Here is a 25518-nt window from a genome sequence, read left to right on the forward strand (position 1 = left end):
AAGAAGTCTAAACATATGCAAAAATGGGTGGTTCAAAACTGATTTTCTCAGTTTCCCCCAGAGAAAAAAAACAAACCTCTTTTCAATGCTAGATTACTGTTGCTAGATTATTTGTACAAAGTCTCATTTTACCTCATTATTGTTACAGCCTTCTTATAAACTTTCATAGAAATTCCACCTGCAGAACGAAAAGCAGAAAGTTTTCTTTGCACTTATTGTTCTATATTAGCATCTGGATGCAGTACTGTTGGGGAAAAGAAAGCAAATTCCTCAATTAACTCTGTTTAACTAACTTGCAGGTGTCAGCTATCAAAGCAACTGATGCACGTGTACTGGCTAAAGTTATTACTGAATGATCTGACATACCAAGTCAGACAAATGTCAGATGTAAATAGACCTTCAAATGTATACACAACAAAAGCTGCTAACTGTATCTAGATGATAATTTTTGTTTGTTTCTATATCCCATAGCTCTGAACCTATCCACTGAATGATTACTCAGCACGTGTGGTATAAATATATTCATACACTAAAATTGACACTTGGCAATTATTTTTTTTCTTTTTTCTTTTTGCTGACCAGCAACAAATTCTGATATCTTCAACTGTAAACTGATACTCAATAAATATGCTGTGTTCAGCAAAGAGACATGTTTTGTCGATGAGGGTTTTGCTGCACTCTAAACCATGGGCTGTGGGGGTGGGCGTGAAGGAGGTGGTCCAGGAGGGGCTCGGGATGGGGGTGGTCCAGGAGGTGGCTGCCTGGAAGGAGGCTGCAGAGATGCAGGAGAAGGATTCCTTGGAGCACTGTTGAGAGGAACATTGTCACGCTGTGGCAGCTTTGGTGGTGGGATGTAAGGGGCAGAGGTTCCATCTGATTTCACCCGAGTGAAGTTGATGCATCTTCCCTAGAGGAAAAGAAAAATTGATTATTCAAAAAAAGCAGGTGTTTTGACCCTAGCAGCTAGCCAAATGGACTATAAGCAGAGGTACTAGGCTACATTTATAGATCTTCATCCACTATCAGTCACTGAGTCCTAGACATGACACTCAGACCACTTTCTGCTGATGGTCAGCTCTAGAAATGAGTGCTTTCTCCAGGTTAGAGCTCCTGCCTACAGAGAATAGCCTAGGAATTGTTTAAACCAAAAGGGACCCTGGTGTGACTTTGTTCACACAGACCCTATGCTGCACTACTAGAGCTATGCAGAACAAGCATAAAGCCACAGCTCCACCAAAGTCATGCCTGCCTTGCTGAGACCCCTGCTTGACAAAGCTGTGTTTGAAAAAATCTAATAGCAGAGACAGGATTATAACAGAGGAACACCCTTAGCAAAGACACCATCTGTAGCTTTCCTTTTCACCATCATGTTAACCTAGCTGGTGTTCACATTTGAACACCACACTGTGACAGTGTATCTGTCTTCTGTACTCCAAATGTAGATGTAGCTTCCCTCACCAACACAGTGTGGAACTTGCAGAAAGGGCTCTCCAGTTAGTGTGCTTCCAGAATGGATGTGGGATGCTGGCAGGTGGGACCTGATGGAAGAACTATGGATGGAGATTTTAAAACAGGAGTAGCTTTGGTTTGAAAAAACAGCAAACACTGGGGATGCCCTAGTATGCTAGGAGCTAAAGGCAAATACATCAGGACTTTCTTTTGGCTAAAGAAAGCTTTGCATAGGTTCCCACTAACCAAGTTCCAGACAGAAGGAGAAACAGAATCATGTAAAAGAGCTGGAGATGAAGACTGACTGAAAATGCAGGAGTGGCACTATCAACAGCCCACTTCCAGGAGCTGAGATGTGATTTCCAAATAAATAATTGTGGGCTGGAAAGCACCCAGCCCATCAGTGTAGGAACTCCATTTGCCAGCACCTTATCCCTTGCACAGCAGGCTTGTTTCATTCCATGTAGCAATCATCCTAAGGATAATGGCCTCTACTTTTTAGTAAGGAGGTGAATGTTACCCATTTATTTCTTTTCAAGGCAAACACTAGCCAGGGGAAAAGGAAAAAACCTGTCTGGCCTGTTTAGAAAATATCTGTCCCAGAAGGCATCTTTTCTTCATTGCTTTGAAAGACCTACAGAGCCACGATGCTCTGGAGCACGCGGCAGCGCAGAAGACAGAGCGGCAGCAGCACCGGCAGCGGTGAGAGCTGTTCCTTTAAATTTACTGAGGATTTGAGAGGGAGCCGGGCTTCCCAGAGACGGTGAAGCCGGGGCAGAGCCAGGAGACCCGAGTCTGAGCGGGAAGCCTGCGAGGGAGAGGAGAGGAAGGCTGACGTGGCAGGGGGTGTGGCTGTGAACGGCGGCAAGGTTTAAAAAGCGGCCATTTGGCAGCCTCATCTGAGCACGCGGCAGCGCAGAAGAGAGAGCGGCAGCGGCCTCCAGAGAGGAGACACGTGGCAGGCGCGAGGGCAGGCGGAGAGGCAGAGAGCTGCACGAGGGCAGGCAGGGAGCAGAGGGCAGGCAGGGAGCAGCGGGTGCCTTCTCATCCTAGGAAAAGCAGACTAGTAACTAGATTGATCATGGTCACAACGCGGCCAAAAACCATTGTGAAGAAGAATGTGGGGACTCAGACGGAGCTCCCAAGCAGGCACGCAGCAGTGCAGGTCTCTGGCTGCAGTGAATGCCTGAGTCTGGCACTGGTATCAGAGGGAACCAGTGACAGCGCATGTGTGCGGTGTGAGCAAGTAAATGATCTCCTCAGGCAGGTGGTTGAGCTGACAGAGGAGGTTGCAAGACTGAGGGCCATTAGAGAATGTGAAAGTGAAATAGATTGGTGGAGTCAAACCCTGAGGCAGGGGCAGATAGAAGACGTTGGGCAAGTGACGGATCCTCTCCCCTCCTGTCACCAGGCAGATGGAGAGGACTTAAGAGATATTAAGGAATGGAAGGAGGTTCGACCTCGAAGAGGCAAGAAAAAATTGTCCCAGAAGGCATCTTTTAAGATTCTATGATTCTATGATTCTATGATTCTATGCTGATGACAGCCAAAGGTTCGGGTTGCATGCTGGAATCAACAAACCAAATTCATCTTCCCAGCAAAATTCAGGAGAAGGACTCCAGATTTAAAAAAAGCTTATCTCAGAGCTAAGCAGCTCATGATCCCCACAGCTGCCAAAGAACAACTAGAGAGAGGGTTTTTAGGACCCTGAACAATGCAGGATGCTCAGAAAAGAGAGGGGTCAGTATTCCCTCCTCCCACTTCTTGCCATACTCTACAAAAGCCAGGAGAACCAGAAGCTCAGCCCCTTTTCTTCCTGCACTTTCTTCCTTGCTGCTGCTCAGAGCTTCTTCAACTTGCCATGTGGTCTCCAGAATCCAACTCCATCAGGTGTTGTGAGGAGCCATGGACAGCCCTCCAGAAGTGGCCTTGCTGCAAAAGGCACTTTCATCCACCTACTCCTGTGATCATCGAGATTGGTTTTGTATATATCTGCATATAAATTAATCTGTTTTTTCCCCGTCATGTGTTACTCCCTTTTCTGTGTTACAGTAAATTTGTTCCAGTTTCAATTTCCAAACCCTTATGTCTCTCTTCCTTATTCCCCTTTTATCTTCCTTTGGGAGGGTTGACGGAGGGGTAATAGGGACCAGTTCTGCCCTCTAGTTTGTGGTTTGCCCTGATCACTAAACCAGGACAGTGTGATAACATGGGACAACAAGAACCCACACCAGCAACAGATTGCTGCTATCTCAGTGGTGCTGGCCTGAGGAAACTCTTGAAGTATTTAGGGAACAGGCTAAATTTCTGTGGCAATCCCACAAATCACAGTGTCCCCTGGAATCCAGACAAAAGCCATCACTGCTGAAGCACAACTCTGATTTGTTAAGTGACTTCAAATGCCTACACCTTCATTTATGAAAACTACTCCTTAAAAAAGAAGGGAATCACTTAAGTCTATGGCTTCTCTAAAGAAGTCAAGCAGAAGACCAAGAGAAGCTTGTGTAAGCTCCAAAGAGCTTGGAAAAATGATTCAACATTGCTAACGCCCAAATGGTACCACCCTACCACTTACTTGGATTGGTTAGCTCAGGGATTCAATAGCTCAGCTGCAGCCAAGAGCTGTTTGAATGGGCACGTTGTTGCCTGTGAGTGAGATACTCAGTAGTTCTCAGTTCCAGCTTCCACCATCACAAATTCACCACTATACTTAAACAACAGCTTTAATAAGTAGGATAAAATCCCCTTCATAAAAAATCAGGCTTGTTATAGCAGACTTTGGTTATGAACCAGGTTGAATGCCATGCTATTCTAGGGACAGAGCCTCTGCATGAAGGTATCAAAGTGCAAAAGCCGAGGTCTTGGTTACTTGTGCAAAAAAGATAAACCACTGGATCAAAGAAAAAAAACCCAAAAACAAGTCAGTGCTTTGCTCTACTCCATCAGAGAACTCAAGTCCTCACCAGCATTGCAGCAAACATCCATCCTTGTCAGTTTACAACAGTCATTTGCATTCTGCTGTGCTATACTGTATTCAGAACACACTTGGAAATTCGGTAATATTTACTGCTCTACAGTTAGCACTACAGATATATTTAACCGCCATAATGCAAAACATTTAAGAAAACTGCGCCTTGATATTTATAAAATTATTAATTTAGGACAGCTAAATAATCATCCAGGGGAAAAAAAAAGAAAAAGAAAACGCGAGGTATTCACAGCTGAGATGCAACACATGTAGAAGTAAAATATTAAGAACAAAACAATCTCCCTCATAGAAAATACAAAACCGCAAACCCCACATTAGTGCTTTTTCCTACAAGCCTTTCCTGCCTCTCTGTTGTCTCTCTCCTTCAAACATCAATTCCAAATATATTCATAGTCTATAATCAAAGGGGATCCCATAAATCTGTTTGCATTACTTTCACTTCAGTTAAAGTGATAGGCGACGTCAAACTGCTGCCAGTTTCTGCCACACTCACTGATTTGTCAGACAGATGGGTAATTTAAAGGCCGTGCGCTGCATTGTGTCATGAAAAATACGGTTAGGTTGGGAGAGCCTGACAGACAGGGGCTGGGATGATCGATGTACGTATTGTGACACTTGCTCACAAAAGATTGTTGGTGTTAGCCTACAATCTCATAGATCAAAGACTTCTGGTGAATACTGGAGCAAATCCTCCCCAGCACTTCAAGCAGCTATTGATAAAATGAGGCCAAGCTCTTAGCCAGTGTTAGGATTAACATCCAAAAGGGAAAGGGAGGAACAAATGATAATAAATCAAAAGTCATGGTTTGGACTTATCAACTGTTATTTCCTCAAAGGATTTCCAGGTTGAAGAATTAAGGCCTTCTCTCATCACACTTCCTAATAAAGAGTGGCACAGCTATTCTACCCAACACTCACATCCCTCTGGGGTTAGTTTACAAAAAATATCCATGATGTTTCTCAAATAAACATGCTAACCACAGGATTTTTAATATTCTGTGTTTGAAAGGATTAAGTTATTTCCGCTCCAAAGCTGTATAAAGGCTTTTAAACCATGGAAAACATGGACAGAAATCAGGAATCCTGCACACTCACATATGCTCTTGCTGAACAGGGGATTAACAGGGGTTAACAGCCACCACCCTTTCAGTAGCAGTAACAGTTTTGTTTTTTTTCCAGAAGCACGGTAATACACAGTGTTTTAGGGAATGTGTCAGAGTTGAAAGGTGCAGTAATACCATGACAATCTCAGGCACAACAGCTGTCAGTAGCTGCTTCATTGTTTGCCAGGAAGCAGATGATCTGCATAAATCCAGTTCTGTCTGGTTGCAGCCCTGCTCCCAGAACAGCATCCCTTGGACAGGGCGACCTGCACCGCGTTCTGTCATTCAGGCACCAACTGAAGGTCAGCAACGCGCCATATGGAGTTACGCCCTTACTTCAGCTCACATCTGCACAGTCTTCCTAATGCACAATTATTTTGCCTCCCCATATGTCCTGTCACTTGTTAGGCCCTTGTTATGCTGCTTGCCAAATTGGCTTTTCAAAAAGTACAAATACTGAAGCAGCAGGATCAGCCCTTGTCCCGACTCCAGCTTTTATCCCAGTGTAACAATCACATGTGCAATTCAGGCACTTGGTACTTTTAGGCAATGCTTCCTCGACCACCTAGGATGTGTTTTTGTGTGTGGTTTAAAGGAAGGAAGGAAGGGAGGAACCTCTTGAAAGCCACTGCATCTTATTGCTGGGCTACTTTCACCATACTGCTCAGTATATCGTTCCCTAGTGGTTGATCTCCCAAAATCTTTAGCAACTACTCAGCAAGTTCTCAATGGAAAAGAACTATTAAAAGGATCCAGGCAATTCAAATGCTACTATGAGCAAGTTTCCTCACCCATGATATTAAGAACACTTAAGGAATTTTAAAAATCCACCCTATCTGCCAGTAGTAATCTCTTTTTTCTGTTCATTTTAAGACACGCTTTGGTGTTTATTTAACAAAAACCAAATCCAGTTTCATCTCTGTGCATGCCAGAGTGTTTGTGTACACAAAAGTATGTCTGTTTCTTATTTTTAGCTACATTAGTTGATATAACGAAAGATATTCATCCTGCTACAAATTTTGATTGTTTTCATTCACTCTTGGGTTTGCTTATGGAGTCTTAGTGCTACAATTCTAAGTAGCAGAGGGAGGCATCTAACTGAGGAAGAGTTGGCTTCACTTAAATGTTTACTGAAGTTTCTTGGTCTTTGATTTTATAACAGTCTGATACTTGTCTTTACATTTTAGAATGGATTTAAAGAAAGCAATTCCTTTAAAGTTTGATCTTATTAATCTAAAACACAGAGCCAAAAAAAAAGTAGCTCCCTAAGTGTTACATTTAAGATGCTAAAATCCAAAGTGGACCTAATTTCCTTGGACTGAAATGAGTAGTCACCTTTCTCCTCAGTTTTTTTTTTAATGGATGTCACTAGGATGGCTCTGCCAGCCTGCTATGGATGTGGTTTGTCAGCATGTAGCTTCACTTCCTAAATATCTACCAATAGTTCAGTGTAAAGGTAGAGAGCCCTAGTACTCGAAGGATAGATTCAGGTTTTTATGCTACCTACAAAACCATAAGAGACAGCATCTACAAAGAATCAGAATCACTTTGGCTAAGTGAAGGTTTTGATCCTGCACCCAGAAACCAATGGGATCAGTGACTTTTGCTGAAGTTGAATCCTTGAAAAATTAGAGGACAAGGTAATCCCTGTCCTCCAATAAAGAATAAAAGTGTTCTAGCAGGAACACTGACACCAAGTATCCTGAAACAGCAACAGTGTGAGAAACTTGTTTAGCAAATGTATTTATAAATGAAGCAGATTATGGACACAGTAATTTTATAGAGAAAGAGCTGAACAGAGATGGTATAGAGTTCCCACTATTTGAGTTCCCTGGGCAAGTGTCAGGATTATAAGCTGGCTCCTCAGGATCCCAGATATGTGTGCATCAGCCTTTGCCAAAAGCTTCCTCACATTGCACTTCTTCATGCTGACTGTGCACTGAACATGTCATGGCTCATTAAAACCTTCACGGATTTCCTGGGAATTGCACTGATTATCCTGCAGCATACAGGCTAGAAATTAGTGAGCTGCTGAAACAGTTTGTCACGTAAAACCTAAGCCTGCCTGGTTTTCAGGCATAGAATCATAATCACGATTAAAGGAATGGTAACTTTTACTAACTACTACTATTACATTTGGGATTCAGACACTGTTTTTCTGTTTTAAAAAAATATTGGAAATGCCAGAGATTCCCATATCAGCAGTTTGGTGGCTGATCATGCTTTCAGGTTAATAAATATGTAATTTATATTTAGTATCTAATTATATTATGGAAAATTAAAATTTAGTAATAACTAATAACTATACTGTAGTCATTGCATTAATAATTAAAAGTTATTAATTATTAACAATTAATGAATATATTTATGTTATTAGCTCTCAAAGAAATACATTAAATATAATCAACATAAAATGTTTGTTTGCATAAGAATCTGACTCTTTAAATGCCTTCTCATTTAATAAATTCTCTCTTGTCAATAACAATTTTCTGGCAATCCATTTGACAACTCAGCATTGATGCCTAAAATGATTGTAATCCAAAACTACAAAGATAAAAGAGCAAAAGGGGTTGACTGAAGAAAAGAGGATTTTAAAAGCAAGGTCCAGTAAAGTGGCAGTATGAGAATATAATTATTATTTTCTTTAGTCAAGAAGGAGAATCACTCCAGCCCATTCTTTAGCCATTCTCTACCACTTCTGCTCCCTTCTTCTATGACTGAGCTATCGGAGGGGAAGGAAATCCCTGCACTGTGGATTGTGATCACTCATACTGTAATAGTGAGGACCCTGTAATGGCCTTAGATACATCAGATAAATTAGAATCTGAAATTGCAAAGTGACAGATGCAGATGCACAAGGATGATCCAAGCAGCAGCAGCAAAATCTGTTTGCAGCCCAGCATGAGGGAAGTGGTGCTGCCAAGAGGTGTAACCTGCTGGACTCACTTAACGTGCTTCACACCACAAACGGACCGAGACTGAGCTTTAAGATGTGGGAGGTAACATGACTTTAAACAATAAACATGTCCTGACCCAGGAAGAGAGTGATATTTAAAAGCAGCTGAGGCACATGAAGATCCTTCACACAGTCCACAGAGACACTTTTATAAGTGAATTTTGTGCCTTTTCTCTTACTTTTCAGCAACCAAACAAAACCACATACAAGCCCCAGTCATTGGATCAGGGGTGCAGCACCAGGGAGCCACAGCACAGAAAGTTAATCCCTGCTTCAGAAACTCTGATGCCCAAGTCAAAAGCAAGAAGATAGCTGCACGCAGGCCAGAGACAGAGCACACAGTGACAGCGAGACACAGCTAAGCAATGTCTTGGGCTATGACACATTCAGAGAAAAACCCTGTTGGCGTAGCTGATGCTACGGCCCATATTGCTGCCCAGAAAGCTCAGGCAGCACAGATGCCTGAGCCCCTCTTACAGGGACAAAGGGGGACCAGCCTTGCTTGGTACATGGGCCAGGAGAAGAAATTCTTCAGAAGCTCAGAATGCCCTCACACACCCTGGCTGTGGGAGCCAAACAGCTGAGAAAGTAGGATTTATGGGGTGGGGAAGGGAGGAAGAGAGCACAGGAATTCTTCTTTTGACACCAAGTGTGTGATAAGCCTGTCCAGGGGATCCCCAGGGACTGACAGAGGTAGGTTTCAGGGCAAACTCTCAAACAGGCCCATGCCATGCTCCACACACAACAGCAGTGATAAAAATCATATTTTATAAGAATCATCTTTGAATCCACTTGCTGGCCAAGGGAAAAGTCAACAACAGCCAGAAGTCTTCATTTTTCAGGTAAAAGAAGTATGTCAAAATAAATCTAACTTGGGCTTGAAACACATGTTATTGAATTCAAAACATCTTTTCTTTGAGTTTTGGAAAGAAAAGGTGTTTCAAATAAAAAAAATAAAATTAAAATACAGATACTTTTTTGAGGGATTTTATACCACTTCAGTCAATTCCATTAATATGCAAAGATATCTACACACCACCTAAAGAAGCAGTTTTTAGCCAAAATTGAGTCTTGTGGAAGATGGTGTCCTGATCTCCTAGGGATTTAAGATAAATATAGGAACTGTTTTGCAGTAAGAATAATAGCTGCAGTATCCCAGACTACTGTAGCTTCTTTAGTCAGAATATCAAGCACAGAATACAATCAAGTAGTGATAGGTTCCCAAGACAAGCATGTCTGCAGACACTACTCCCCAGTTGAGAGTCCCAGTTGTGCATGGCACTGCTTGAAGCTAGGAATGGATCCTCTACAAGCTATACAGCTCTATACAGCTAGTTTGAAGACCAGGGCAGGAATACACTGAAAAAAGTGGGCTACTTCCATTTCAACCCTGGAGAAATCAGCCAATAATGAGGAATCTGAGCAAGGAATGGCTCAGTGAGGGAAGCTGGCCTTTTAAGCTAGTACCAGGACCTTTCAACAGAATAAATTTTGTCCTGAACACCTAATTGCCTCCCAACTCTCACAATGCCTGATGCCACCTTTCCAGCTTAGGCACACAGGGAAAGTGACATGGAGACATAGAGCAGGTGATATGAAGAGCCCATCTCAGTATTGAGAAGGCTATTGAAATAATTTGCATTACACTCAATTCAGCAGGGAGCTGCATGTTGTTTCCAGCCCTGCCTAGCAGGAAAACGCAGCAAACACCTCCTGAAAGAATGGCCAGAGTCACAAGATACCTTGCAGGAAAGCACAGTACATCACATCTTAGGCTTTGCGGAGCCTGCAGCTGAAGTAACAAACAGTGCAAATCCATAAAAAAGCCTGTTGGTTCCAAGTCCTAAAAAAGCTGAAGTAGCAAAGGGAAAAGAAAAGGATGACACTAGGCATAATCAAAGTTAAGGTCTACCAGGCAAGGTTTGTATTCAGTACCAATCCCAAATACAGTAACATCAGACCAAACGCCACCCAACCCTCAGAGAAATATCTTAACCTAAACCTGCACCCACAACACATGATCTTCTGCCTTCCTCTTTCTGACAGCTTTTATGGATGAGGCTGTCAGAGTGGAGGAAGTGAGAAGAGCCACTGTAAGGTCATGCCATCTACTCAAGGTTATGCAGCAGCTTCAGGGGAAAACAAATAAACAACAACAACAAAAAAGGTATTTACAAGTTCAAGACTCCTGACTCATATCCCTTGTTTTAACCACAGCACCACACATTTCCACACTTGGTTGCTGACCAGACTGGAAAGTGGTTCAAGAAAAAAACAGTGGTTGGTTTGCAAATGATTTTTCTCTTTCCTTTGGTGTTTTCAGGCAAAAGGAGACTGCATTTGTCCATCACCTAGAATGAGGGCTTTGGAGCCTAGCAACAAGAACAACAAACATTTGCTGGGTGCAACAGTCTCAGGCTTGAGGTATCGATGGCTTGTTGGAAGGAGCAACTGGGCCACAGAGGCTTTGCTCAAACTGTAATTAAGTGTCATTGTGCTTTGCAGGGTGAATTATTTGATTGTCTCTTCAGGAGCAAACTGGGATTATGGCATGCACAGAGGAAGAGCACAATGTTCTTAGCTCTCCTAGGGAATAGGATAAAGCTGGAGATTCATACATTTGTGGTGAAAAATATTATTTTTCCTTGCCTTAACCAAAAATAAAAATTTCTGGCTCACCACACAGACAAGCTGCCTCTCTGTTTAGAGTCTGGAAACAGCTACATGTATCTCTAACCCATCTCTGCATTAACTGGTCCTTAAATGGCTCTGCTGCTACCTAGAGCAAACCCACAGTTCCCAGGTTTTATTTCATGAAGATTTTTTTTCTCCTCATATGAGACTCATACAGTTTATTATCAGTGTTGGCATATTTACACAGCACAAAAAAATGTCTCCTCCCCCAAAAGCTCCTATGTTAAGTCAGATGGAAGAGCTCCTTGGGACACAATCACCTTATTATTTCCAGGAATTAACATAACAGGGAAGCAACTCAAATATCAAGGTCCTGACATGGAACTCTCCTTGCCACTTCAGGTATGCTATAGAGACCTAACACTCCATGCAAATATATCCCTGCCATATTTTCCCTATGCAGTCTATCAAGTAATAGCTCTGCATTTTTAAGTTCCTCTTTTCCATGAGCACCCCATCACCACCTCACAGACATACTCTTTTATACACCCTTGTCTCAACTTATCAGAGACAGTGGCCTGTCCCTGAGCAGAAGAAAAAAAACAGGTACACTTCCTCTCATTTTTCAAAGCTTTGCTCCACTCAAGAGTGCCCGGCCTTTAGCATTGCAAAAAGTGACACTGTTCTTGGTAGGCTTTGCTTTAAAGTTTCTGTATATCCCACTCCTTGAAGTAATCACCAGTTAGTGAAGACTGAGGTGTCTTCCTGGGGTAATTACATTTCCTAGAAGAAAATCAAAAAGTAGGAGCAAAGAAGGTATGTTCTCATGGACTTTGCTCCACTCAAGAGTGCCCGGCCTTTACTTGGTGTTCCAGGAACAGTGCCCATCTGAGACTAAAGCTGGCATATAAAACTGGACTATTTTACTATTACACAAAGTTTATGTTCAAAGCAAGATTAAGTTAAGGTTAATCTTAAGATTTAACAGACACAGCTCATAAACTCTTCAGGTTGTGTAGAAGCTTTTTGTTACTCGTACAGTGGCAGACAAGGTGATTTGGTTCTGTTCTGGTACTACAACATGGACCACAGCAGTTTATGTAAGATTGGAGGCATCCAGAACTAAGTTCCTCTGTAGAAAGTAATGATGCAATACCCTCTGAATTTTAGTTATCACTCTGTACAATAACTTTAGTATGAACAATAGTATTAATACATTATCTCATACAGTGATTTTTATTTCCGGAGCTCAAACACCTTCAGAAGAAGGTCGCAGCATTACACATTCTGCATATAGTGGAACAGATTCCTGAAGAATTTCTGTAAGTGTGTAAGCAGAGAACTAAAGATGGCTGGGTAGGTTAATTTCTGGTCTGTTATCCAACTCGGAAGACAATCAGGGATACACAGCTCCTAGCAATCCAACTGAAACAAGGTAACATGGAGCTCAGAATTGATCCAGGGGTGTTGTCAGGAAACAAATAAACATGATCCTGGCACAAATGAGAGGTAATGCTAATATGTGGGCTTCTTGCAGGGCAAGAAATTAGTCACTAATAACATGTTTTCAGCTGCAGTGCTCAGCACATCCAGAGAACTGTGGACTAGAACACTGGTCCCACACCAGGTAGTTTTTACCCCCCCGTACCAAGCCTGCTACAGCAGGAAGTAACCATACCAATACTGCAGTTCTTTGCAAAAAGGAAAAAAAAAATAAATTAGTAAAATGGAAGCTATATGTGGCACACTTTCATTGAAAGTGATGACGTGAGATCACCTGCAGTGGCAGGTGATGTCCCCATCTTGATTTTTCAGCAGCTAATGAAGGTAATTGGCTCAAGAAAAGTTAAGCAAAGGGAGAAAATCCCCAGAAACAGGCAGCAGTCACTGATGAATACAGGCCGAAGGAGCTCAGTGCTGCTTTTCCAGCACTCATTGCAGCTCTTCCAATTACTACTTGGGCGATTACAACACATCACCAGGCAAGTGGCCGGAAAGCCTACTAAAGGCCATTACTCAGCCTTGAAAAGAAATAATTCCAATGAGCTCCAAGTAGCACTGATATGTGGACAGCTAGTGTGGAGTGACAGGCGGGTGCTGCTGTCCCCATGGGATGCATTCAAACTGCTAACCACACGTAGGTAGGAGTAAAAAACTAATTACAAGTCATTAATAATCTATATTGAATGTCCTGCCATTCATCTGAGGAGTTCCAAGTGTCTAGCAGGACTTAACTAAACCTCACAGCTGTAAGGAAGTTAAGTACTATGTTCTTATGATTCTTTTTCAGTTATGAAAACTACAGCACATAGATGTCATGGTCAGCATTACAAATGGCTACTCAAAATAATCAGGATAATCAGACCTTCTAAGCTTTAACAAACCTACCATCTTAAGAGTAATCACTTTTAAAGGGATGCACAGAATAAGAAACCCAAATACTCCAGTTTTCATTCCAGAGGCTGATGTTTAACATTCCAGCTCCTGAGCCTTGTTCAAAGTCATGCAGTAACTCAGTGGAGAGAACCTGAAAGGAAGTCTTGACTTGCAAACTGTGAGCTATTGGTCACACTGGAAAATTTTTGGATGCACAGCAGCCCTTTTACCTACAGTTTTATGGAATGAAGAAAAAAAGGCTTTCAGATTCATGTAAACAGCCTGCTCCAGTCCCTGTCCCCAGGAATGGACTTTACATGTTTAAACCACAAAGTAGTGCTGCTAAAACCACTGCTTTTTTTCTAAGTAAAGTCCCATGAGTATACAGGGGTGATGGTGACATCAAAATTCAGTCTACTCTCTGCCTCTGTTGCAGGTAATTTTCAGTGACAAAAAAAAATTAGATCACTTTCTAGAGCTTTAAAGTGGAAAAGAGCAATTCTGCCTGGGGGAAAAAATGTCGTCTTTGTTTCAGCTGAGGTTTTCGGTAAACCGAGCCTCTGAGAATTTCCTGTGACAGTGTGTGCTGAAATGCAAAATGGAATGGATTTGCTGAAAGCAGCAACTAAGCAGACCATTTGAAATGAGCATCTCACTTTCCTCTCTGGACGTTTTGGGGCTTTTAATGTTTACTTGCTAGGGCTGGTAACAGGCCCACTTTTTATCTGTGAGGCCAAGGAGAAGAGCTTGAAAGTTCCCTTTTGTAGAACCTACTGACAACCTGCCTCACCAGCTACTGTCTTTTCTATGAGATACTTCAAGACAGCCAGACATTAATACTTCCTGAACTCCACTCTTCATAGCAGCCTCCTGCAAGCTCAGGAGGATGCCAACACAGTGATGAGAAAGTCCTCAAGGCAGCCTAAGTATCTTGAGCAACACATAGCTCACCAGCCCATGTAGCCACTCTGACATGCTCCCTGTTGCTAGGATGAGCAGTGTCCCTTTCTTGGGTAAAAAGAGTGACTGTTGGTCCTTGAGGAGGAAGGGGAAAATGGCAGCCTAGCTTTAAGGGATCCATCACAGCAGCAGTAGTGCAAATGCCTACAAAGGCTTCACCTGTGTACATTTTTGCAAGGAAGACAGCCCAAAAATCCACAACAGAGCTGCTAGCCCTTCTTTCTGCTCCTCTGCTGATGCTGCATGAGAGCTCAGCAAAAAGCCATCCCACAAATAGCAGCCTATCTGCTAATGATGGGGTAGAGCTGAATGTGTTTATTCCTTTTGTCCCATCCTTGGTGCAACAAAGGTCCTGCTAGGGTTGATCTGAAGAATTTGAGTGAGTGGATCCTGTGACCCTTTATTGAGATACTTGCTCAACTAATAACCAGTGTCAGCAGCGGTGCCATGACATGATCTTGAATGGAGACCAAGAGGAGGAGCTGTCTTCTGAGCCAAGTCAAACGTGGGCACAGTTCCCAGGAGAAGAGGCATCAGAGCTCCTTCTTGGCTGGTTTTCTTTAAATACAGTGTCCCAAAAAGTGCCTGTGATTTTCACAGCCAGTCCTATTAATACAATCCTGTCTAACACTGATGGGTCATCCATCCTGAGATCCTCTTCTTGCTAAGTCCATGGAAGGAACTAGCCAGGGCAGAGTAGCCCTTAGGAGCCTCAGCCACTTCTGCAGCAAAGCCATAACCCAGGGCATGCTGATACCAGCAGCTCAGTTCCTGCAGAATAAGAGGAAGAGGGGAAGGAAGCTGGTCACCAGACCACTGTTCCCAGATGGCAGGATTGCAGGGTACCAGTCTGTCTTATCAATGGGAGGGGTAGGGAAACAAGGGCTGAGAGAAACAGTGAGGAAGAAACCGCTAAAGAAAATGGAAGGGAATATCTAGGGCAGGAGTCCAAGGGAGGCATGTGTAAGGAAAAATGAAGGTGGTTTGGAAAAGGTAACATGATCACAATAAAGAAGAAATGAGGATGAATGAACAACAGTCCTGGCCACCCAAAGGACAACAAGAAGGCCCTTGCAGCAGTCAGCCCTATATTCCTGTACACGTGCTTCAGCCTGAGTTTCCACTCTCACACACAAACACTCTGGAATGGACTTCATCACATGAAGACTCAAAAAGAGTTGACACTGCCATTTTTAACTTCACTTCATTATGGGAGTGGGGGATAAATAATTATTTGAAATCTTGGGCTAGCAATACTTCCTGTGCTGTATGGTTTCCAGAGCTAAAGAGAAAAGGGCCGTGTTGTGGGGCAAGATGCGGAACAGCTCTGAAAAAGGCCTAACAGGCTCCTGCTTCTCTGTGACAAAACCAGATACATTAGTGAATATGCCTAAAACATTAACATATTTTGTTTTCTACCAAAACTATCACAGAAAGGTTTTCTACAAGTATTTTCTCAGAGTTTTGGGAGAAAAGCTCCCAAACCACACTACTCATTTTCATATTATGAAATAAATTGAACTTTTAAGTTTTTAAAAAATATTTTAATGTAAAAAAATTATTCTTTGTCATCTTTCCCATCTCAGAAGCCATATGAAAAATATTTTTCTCTGTGTACTGTGAACGTTCTCTTCTCTACAACTAGTATTTTCATTGTGCAGAAAAGTGTTTTGCTATAATTTCTCCGAATGGCTACAAAAAGTAAACATATGCCCAACTGAAGCAAAAGGATGGAAAACTAACACTTTTTTTCTAAGATACAGAAATTCGGAAAATATAACTACAGTGAATTATCTTATTCCAGTCAGAAACCACCTGCATCTCTGGTAATCCCTGGAAATGTAAGGATAATAATATGACTGACTGTGGGAAATTCAGATGGGAATTTTCTGAGTTATGAATCCAAATCCTAAAACACAGTTGTATTCCTTTTGCTTTTTAAATTCTAAGTTTTCTTGAACACCCAAGACAACTATGCAATTACCTTAAAAACAAAAAAGGCAAAGCAAAACCCCCAAATAACTCTTACCCCACCCCACCAATCCCTCAAAACCCCACAAAGCAACACAATCCCGCTCTCCAAGACCACCACACAGTCACTGGTCTCTGGATGGTGCAGACTGGAAGAGCATCATGCATCGTGGCATGTCAGGCTATACTTCCACCCAAGAGTAAACCAAAACCTCACTGACTGCTGCCAGCAGGCACATACAGGAGTGACCTAGTTCCTGCCAGGGGGAGTCAAGCAAAGCTGTGGGCTTGCTCTGGGGTGTGCCAGGCTCCTCCAGCTCTGTACAGCCAGAGCTCCAGGCCCTCCATGCTGCTGATCACTCGTAGCACTGACTTATCTCCCCATTCTTCAGCCACAAAGTGTGTGCCTGCATGGGTATACTCATATACACGTATGTGTAGATACTGGTATACTTATACACTTCTCCTCCACCAAAAGCCTCTCTCACAAGGAGCCACTTTTCCACTAAGGGATTGCTACTAGAAAAGTCAATTAAATGATAAATAATAACCTTGCTCTTTTCTTGCTAGTTTTCTCCATGAAATACAGGCCTGTGACATCCTTTATTTATTTATTTTTAACAGCAGAAGGATGTATAATAATTTTCTTGTTTCCCTTTCAATATTCTTCAGCTTTAGTTAATTTCATAGGCCAGGGAACAGAGATGATCCTATTCTTCCACTGAAACTGGCTCAATAGCATTCTTTCCACCCTATTTCCCAGATGTACATTCGATTTTTCTAATCTTCTCCTTGATACAATAATCCTTCAGCACTCTGTTTTACATTGCCTCTTTTGAGCTCCTTGTCCTCCCTACAGCAGAGCTAGAAGGCAAGAAACTAAGGATGCCTGTTCAGAGTCAGCCCCCTGCATGCTTCTTGACCACACAGGCTAACAGAGGCTCTGTTGTGCTCCGCACTGATAGAAGTGTACCAACTGAGAGAGTGAAAGGCAGAGGATAGACTCATATTATACAATGTTAGCGCTATCAAAATACAGCTGGCCTAAAGAGCCTATTCAGAAGCTCTAGATCGTGCTCAAAAAGTAAATGGGTCTCAAACAGAGCTGCCTTGAAAATTCAGCTTAGTGAAACAGTTAAGACCATTTTATAAAGTATCACAGGAATACATTAAATCTTCAATACTGAAACTGGATATTGGGTTAATAACTAGACAAATGCCATAACAGTATTTTGCCAAAAGCCAGAGGGATGCAACTTATTTGCCCTCAATGATTAAAATTAGGGCTACTTTTAAAGTTCGTTATTAGGTGTGAAAGCCACCCAGGCAAAAACAAGCCCAGCACAAGGGCATCTGCACTACTCCTACCCCAGAAAAACACTTGATGGCCCCTACTGCTCTAACTCAAGAACCCCTTCCCCTGGGAGCAACGGTGATGAAAAGTAGGAACCCTGGCCAGAGAAGGGCCACAGGGGAGAAAAAGATGTTGTCATCTCTGCTCAGTCCTCACGTTTCAAAGTACCACTGCAGAAAGTCAAATCTGAAGGTGCAACAGGCAAAACACAAACACTCAATTCTTATGGAGCTGTCCCCCAGAATAGCAAGACAGAGACAACCAGAGTGGTGCCAGGCTCTCATGGGGAAATTGCGAGAGCTCTGAACTACGCTACTGGAAGTGACCGAGGGACACTATGCAGACATCTCTGTGGCTCCAAGAGGCACAAACTTCCTGCTGCCTCCCAGAAGCAATCTACTCCTGATGCATGTCTGGCCAATCAACTTTTATCAAGGCAGGAGATACTCTGCCTACATATAGGATATGACTAAGAAATGTGACTTTGCACAGAATTCTATGGAAATTTTATTCTTCATTAACTCTGCTATTAGCTGTTTCTTCATCACCTGCACAGTTCATACTCTCATTAATCACTTAACTCCATTACGAGATCTAAGAAACATTATTATCAAGTTGGGTAGGAAGGATAATTACTGTTGTAGAAACACTACTGTATATTCAACTCAAAACAAGTAGTTTCCCAGAACCCACAAAGAACCTATCCTTCAACTTCAACATGTATGCCCCAAAAAAAGGCTAAGGACTTACATGGCTGAAAAAGGTTTCATATACTACTGTGGCCAGCCAGCTTCTTCCTCAGTCAGCTCAAATCATCACAGTGCAGATATTGCTGTTGACCTTTTGGGGCAATACTTTTAAATAGATGCCACAGCAAACATTTTAGCTCATTGTGAAGTCTCTGGTTCTTGTGACAAATTTTTAGCCTTAGGGTAACGTGCAAAACAAGCTCACAAAAAAAGGAAAACAAAGGTGGGTGGTTGGGAGGGAAGAGCATGGCTGTTGCTAACAGAGAAGTGACATGCCAAAGTGTTTGTGACACCTTACCTTATCCCCTGGCTGCGGTCTCATAAGAGAGACTTGATCATAGCCTCGTCGAACCAAAGCCCACAGTGCATCAAGTTTGCCCTGGAATAATAATAAAGAAAAAAAAAGATATGACCAAGAAGCTTAAACTATGGGTGAGCTGATCCAGCCTTTCTGTATTTCTGTCTGCACAAACATTGTTCCTGTGCCCCTGCCCTCTATAGGCGGATTTTCTGGACAGACAGAAAGAGATCTCAGTGGGGTAACATGTACCAAATTTCCAATGGGCCAAATTCAGCCTGCTCAGGACTCACTGAGGATGACTGCAGTTTAACATGAACAACTCCCTTAAGAGGCACAATTAGGCAAGTGTTACACTAACAAAAGGCAGAACAACAAAAGTACCGTATTGATGGGGGGCAAGCTGGAGCATGGACAAACAGCCACAAGGTCTACCTACCTAGACAGACCTTAACATTGCCATGTGCTTTTCAGATAATAAATCCAAACACTATTAAACTGATTTGTGGTCAGAGTGGGGAGCTCATCCCACCAAGGGACATGGTCACAGGTTTCTGGGACAAGAATGGTATGCTGCTCCCTTGGCCTGTACCAGCCCTCCAGCTCATTCTCTGTAAGCTTAGGTAACAGCCCTGCCCTGCCTCACAGGCTCTGTGAGGATACAAACATTAAAAGACAGGAAGACACCAGACACTATAATGACACAGGAGAAAAGAGGATAAAAGATTGGAGAGACTGAGCTACTTCCCCAAAATTAAACACTGCATCTTGTGGCTGAACTAGAGGGGTACAGAGCTGAATCCCAAACCGTGGTCCCAGCCACAGTGCAATAAGAACAAGGACAGTGCTCTTCATCTGATCCTCATTGTATGCTGCCTAAAGATGGTACAACACAGCACCTGCCCTCCCTAAGAGTTCAGATGCAATCCAGGCTGTGCAAAAGTACTTGAGAAGAAGGGGTGAGCTAAGGGAGGGAAGATGAGCAGGGGTTCATGCCCTCCAACACCCTCCACTCTTCCTCAAAGAACTACAGCAACACAGTGTCAGGTGAAATGCATGTTCCAAGAAATGGCAAATGTAAGGGTTACCAGCTTTTTTTTTGAAAGAGGATGTCCCATTTCTGCCATTAGTAAGGCTGTGCTAAGGAAGAGGGATGTAGTAGCATGCATGACACAACAGGCTTGGTAAAACTGAGGGGCAGACACATTACCTTGATGGGAGTGTACCATTTCCGCTGGGAAGGTGGTTTTCTCACATGGGGCTTTTTCGGCTTGGGTTCCCATGGCTCATACTCCTGTTCTGGCAACTTAATAATAGCATTTTTGGGCTTCTCCAGTTTTGCTCCTTCCTCTGTTGATCCCTTGTCTCCCCATCGCACCTGAAGTCAGGAGAGCAAACTGTAAATGGAAACACTTCAGCAGTCCCCACCAGCAGGTGGTTTTCCCTGACATTAATCTATTTCCCATCAGATGACCTAATGCCAAATTAAAGCCAAATTTTTGAAGGTACCAAATTCCCAGTGTAATAAAAAATACACATTTAAAAGTCAAATAGTCTCACTCAAAAGCTGCTTGAACTACTAGCCTTTGCACCTTAGGTGTCATGGGAAGCACCCAAGGCAGAGTAACCCATCACCGGGTGAAATCTGAAGCATTCTGCCCAGCTCTGGTAGGACACAGATGAGACACTGTCTCATGCAAAAAGCAGGCAGCAACACCAGCTGAAGGTAGGCAGTCTTCCCAGCTAGCACCTAGAAGCTCCTGCTGTTCAGTTCAAAAGTGAACAAGGGGTTGAAGACAAGGAATGGAATAGACAGTGGAAAGGTTTAAAAGCATCAGTCCTGAAACTCATGCAGCCACTACCAAAACCAGTTTCTTCAAAGACAACTTTGTATAGTCACAAGAGAAGTCAGTAGCTTTATCTTCAGATACTATTCAGTACTCATTTTAAGTTGAAATTCTGATTTTGTTGTCTGTCTTATCTCAAACAGAAGTGTGATGCTGCATTCAAGGGCAACATGATCCACAGTGTTTCTCAGCATCAAGGATAAAATTCTCCTGAGGAAAATGGTTAAGGTATTAAGATGCAATACCTCAACTGCAGACTTGCTGAGAAACCATTGCTTTTATTCTGTTAACCCTAGTCTGGTCCACATCCTTGGCTGGTTACATTAGCCCACCTCAGCTACCAATTAAATCTAGTGGGCATTTCTGGTATGACATCCCTAAAAGTCACCATTAGGCATTCAGCTGATACAGGTGAGTGGCAATTCCCTACCTTATATTATCCACAGTTAGGAATGTTGAATTTATTTCACTAACATGGTTATTTACAGGAGTTAGCAATTGATCACAGCATTATCCCACTGGTTCCCTGAAACATACATGGGAAAGCTCAAGGCAAATTTCTTTCACAGTAATGCTTCACTTTACACATCAAGATGGGCTTGTGCATAAATCCCAGGGCAGGATTTGATTTATTGGCCAATTGCAACACATGTATTTTTGTGCATTAGGAGTTAATGCTTCACTGAGAAAACAAAACAAAACAAACAAGCCTAAAAACAACCCACAATCTCAAGAAGAAAAATCAATGGTTTCAATTCCCCAAAACCAAGTGCTTCCAGCCAACTAGGCACAGTACAGATGGCACCCTCAAATACTCAAAACCAGTGTAAGTCTGTCTGAGGCAAGAGAACTGGACCAAACTGCACTCAAAGGTTTGACTAACTTTAAAACATCTTCTGGTGTTTATCCCATTTATTAACTTGCAAATTTTCTCTGGCTCATAATGCTAGATTCATTCAATTATTCATGCAAATTATGGCAGCTTGATGTCTGTTACTTGGACAGCAGGTGCAATCAGGTGGACAAGCCCTAATTAAATCTCAGACTCTAGTCTATCAAGTTTGCTTTTTAAAAATAACATTAAAACATATTGCTATGATTTATAAGTAAACGTACTGATTTTTACAATACTAAAGAACAAGCCAAATACCTCCATCCTCTTTATCCCACCAACACCTCGACCTCCATAATAAGATGCATCCACGGTTGGCCACTTTTTCTTTGGCAATCCATCTTCATCATCTGATTCCTATGGGAAAGACAGGGAGATATTACTGCTGTTCTCACACAAACAGCATAAACTATGGAAAGCAATTGAACATCCTATGGTCCAATCCTTGGGTATCTGGCTTTGTGTATTTTACTTAATCGCTGCCAAAAACCAAAAGTCTCTTGTCTGTGCAGCTGTGTTTTTAACTAGGGAAGCCAAAAAGGATTGCCTATTCCACTCTCCAGGCAGCTTTTATTTAGTCAAATATTCATTGAGCTTCAAAATCACCACTGACTCGTAAGGGAAGACAAAGTGGAGATGAATGGTACATTCTACTCACTTGCCACTATGCTATGCAGAAAATGCAGCAATCAGCCCAAAGAAATAATTTTTTAATCATGCTTTTAGAACTTAAGATCACCTATAGGAGGAAAAAAGTTACCACTATGAGTTTTTTAACATGTGCATCAGGCCCTTTTCTCATAGCAGCTGTAACCAGTTATTCTACACTGTTCTACTATTCATTGTAGAATCTAGCTCAAACTGTATAGTTTGGAACCAGGACTCAGAGTGGAGCATCTCTACATTGTTAGGAAGCTCAGCTCTAGAGTTTTTGACTTGCAATTATAAAACTACAGAGTATTTTTCTGAAATGTGGGAGAGCCTGAATCAGAGCATTACTTCAGGTTCATTGTTATGTCCATGCTTAACTAAAAGCTGGCAAATGTCTCTGGTTTGGCAACCCTGGGAACATTTCTCCAACTCTATAATCTCAGGCTGATAGAAGTCACTGGGTTTTCTCAGACTCCCTGTGATTACACTGAGTTGAGGCAGCTGAAAGTCACACCATGACACTCTTCAATTACCTGCATAACTGAGGAAAGGGCCCAACAAGCCTCCTACATCACATTTCATTCCTCACACTCATTAATAAAGACAAATAACTACATCTCATACTGATATGCAGACGTACATATTGCTCTTGGACTGACTGTGCCCTTTGCTAATTTTCACCAATAAAAGTATGTTACCAGAAACACTGTCTGGACATAGGCTTTTATTTACAAAAAAAAATAATTTAAAAGAGTGAAATCCAAATATTAGAGAAGGCCACAGGTGGTTGTGAGATTACTAGGTGACATTTTCTCAAAATTGCCCTACATGTTTCTATAGGAATGTAAAAGGAATCGAGAATCTAAGAGTCAATAATAGCTTTCCAAAAACATGCCTTAATTTCTGTTTGATACCTTGGAGAAAAATATTCCCATCAGTTATTTGGTAGCATTTGATATCTCAGCTATGGTTCATGGGTCACTTCCTGCAATAAATTCTTTAGTACGGCCAGGCAAAACTAGAGTTCACATTTCCATGAACTGCTAAGGGGACTTGGGTTTGATTTTTTGTTTGTTTTTTTGGGTTTTTTTTTGTTTGGGGCTTTTTGCTGTTATTTGGCTTTTATTCTAAGTTGGGGAAGTAAATATACAAAGAATTCACTGTGGTTTGATGTTCAGTTTTCTTGTTTGGTTGGTTAACAGTATAATAAATATAGAAACAAATGTATCCCATTTCATGACATCTAAAATAGTACCCAGTGAACTACATCAGCAATTTTAATTTATTTCTATTTGATTCCATTGTGACCTTCAGTACTATAGAAACTACCCTGCCTCTTCCATGGGATGTGACACAAATTTCAAGTTTTCATATCTAACAATTCTTACTGCTAGGAAGCCTTACAGTAGCAAGACAATTAATAGCAACGGCTGATACTTTTTCAGTTGACAAAGGATTTATACCAAATATCCCCTACATCAAACACATGGCAAAGCAACATCAAAAGCTACCACATACATTCTGAAAAGTAATGAAAAGCTAATGCAGTTCAGAACAAGTTTTAGATAACTAGATTCAGTTTAACAGCAACAAACCAGACTACGTGAGCTAAAGGGTAGGTCACCACACCTAGGGAGACTAATGCTAAGTATAACATAACAACAATCCACACTGGATAAAGACAAGGCCAAGTAAAGGGATGAATAACATCTGTATTCTGTGTTATTCCTGGAAGCTTACTTCAGCTCAGTTTCTTCGATTGCATTTAAAATCTCTGCTTATCAGAATAATTGCAATGCATCTGGGAACTCTAGTGCAGGGGTGTGACGCTCTCTGAAACCTCCTTCAAACATACCATGGCTGCAATTGCATGCTTCATGACAACACTAATCACCCAAAAATCAGCATGATCTTTGGTGGTATTTTAAAGTTAAATTGTCACAGTGCTCCTGCCCAGGACAAGGAACAGGATCACATAAGCAGTAATGCTGGCCTCTGGCAACCTCAAAAACAGCAGCTGTGGTTGCCTCCTGATATTCATGCCAAGTTACAGCAAATTAGCAGCAAACTGTAAGCTTTCCTTGTGAGTCAGGCAAGTATTTTCCCATCATTTAACTGCCTATGCCTAGGAAGGAAAAAAAGGCAGGCATGAGTCTTCTCTGGAGTTACTTTTATTTATTACTATTGTTTTAATGACATTAGTACAGTAAAACTAAGCTAAGGTCAGGGTCAGTGTGTTACTGACCCAAAAAGAGCTAAATCCAATCCTGCCTCAAATAGCTCACAACCTAAATGGAGAAATGCTAAATGTCCTTCCAAAGGTCACCCTGCAGCAGAGCCACAGCTAGGGCAGACTCCTGTCTCCCTCTCCTGTAGCAAAGCCTTAAGAATGTGGCCTTCCATGTCCTCTCTTCCAGCTGCAAGACTTTGTTCCTTACTGCCAATCTGGGCTAAACTCCTGTTGAGAACAATGGCAGATTTACTGAAGGACAGCTTTCAGCACACCTTGAGAAACAAAGGTTTGCCTACACCCCTGCCTGGTGTGCAGCAAAATGAACAAATCATCATAAGAACTGGTGCTCTGTGAATGTCTGAGTTATGCAACTGTTTTCCCTGTGGACGAAAATCTTGCTCTGTGTATATGAAGAGGCCAGAAGGCATAAATAACTGTCCTGACACAAGAATCTTCCTCTCACAGCCTTCAAGGTGCCATTAAGACACCTACATGGCTGATATTCCTGGGAAGCACAATACAATACAGTGGCTGCAGACAGTGCAACAGCTCAAAAAGAACACACTTACGGGCTCTGGAGGTGGTGGTGGCGGTGGCTCCTTGATGACCTGAAATACAGAAACAATGAGAGAAATCTGAGATAATGGTAGGGTTCATCCATCTCAATACTATGTCATTGCTGCTTTCTTGCTCATATCACAGATGGGCCATTGAGAGATCCTCTCATTAGCCCCATTGCTTTCAGCAGGCACAAAACAAATGCAGATGAGAAGCTAAATCCATCACATTGAACTATGTGATTAGACAAGAAGTGCCCTATTAAGTAACTCATATTCTGGTAGTTCTGCCTTAACATTTGCATATGATTATCCAGCTACTGCAAAATACTCAATCTGCAGCTCCTCTGAAAAGAAAAAGAAAGCCTAACTCTTTTTTAAAAGGACCATGACAGCTTATGCACACATTAATAAATCAACTTCATTACACTCTTCTGCAGCAGGCTTCAAACTTGTTCTAAGGAGGTCTCAATCCCTATAGAAACTTGGGCCACACCCA

At 42.1% G+C, this 25518-nt stretch overlaps 1 protein-coding gene across 1 annotated transcript in view; it reads right to left on the minus strand.

The window, feature by feature from the left end:
- Positions 1 to 679: 679 nt before the first annotated feature.
- ANTXRL (anthrax toxin receptor-like) overlaps positions 680 to 25518 on the minus strand; it is a 57001-nt gene continuing 32162 nt past the window's right edge. The window contains exons 14-18 of the mRNA XM_010000354.1: positions 25032 to 25070; positions 21837 to 21935; positions 20050 to 20217; positions 18840 to 18920; positions 680 to 907 (exon numbers count right to left, since the gene is read on the minus strand). Coding sequence (XP_009998656.1) covers positions 680 to 907; positions 18840 to 18920; positions 20050 to 20217; positions 21837 to 21935; positions 25032 to 25070 — 615 coding nt within the window. The remainder of the gene's footprint in view (positions 908 to 18839; positions 18921 to 20049; positions 20218 to 21836; positions 21936 to 25031; positions 25071 to 25518) is intronic.

This window comes from Chaetura pelagica, unplaced genomic scaffold, assembly GCF_000747805.2.
Source record: "Chaetura pelagica isolate M959 unplaced genomic scaffold, ChaPel_1.0 scaffold156, whole genome shotgun sequence".
Classification (NCBI taxonomy): Eukaryota; Metazoa; Chordata; class Aves; order Apodiformes; family Apodidae; genus Chaetura; species Chaetura pelagica.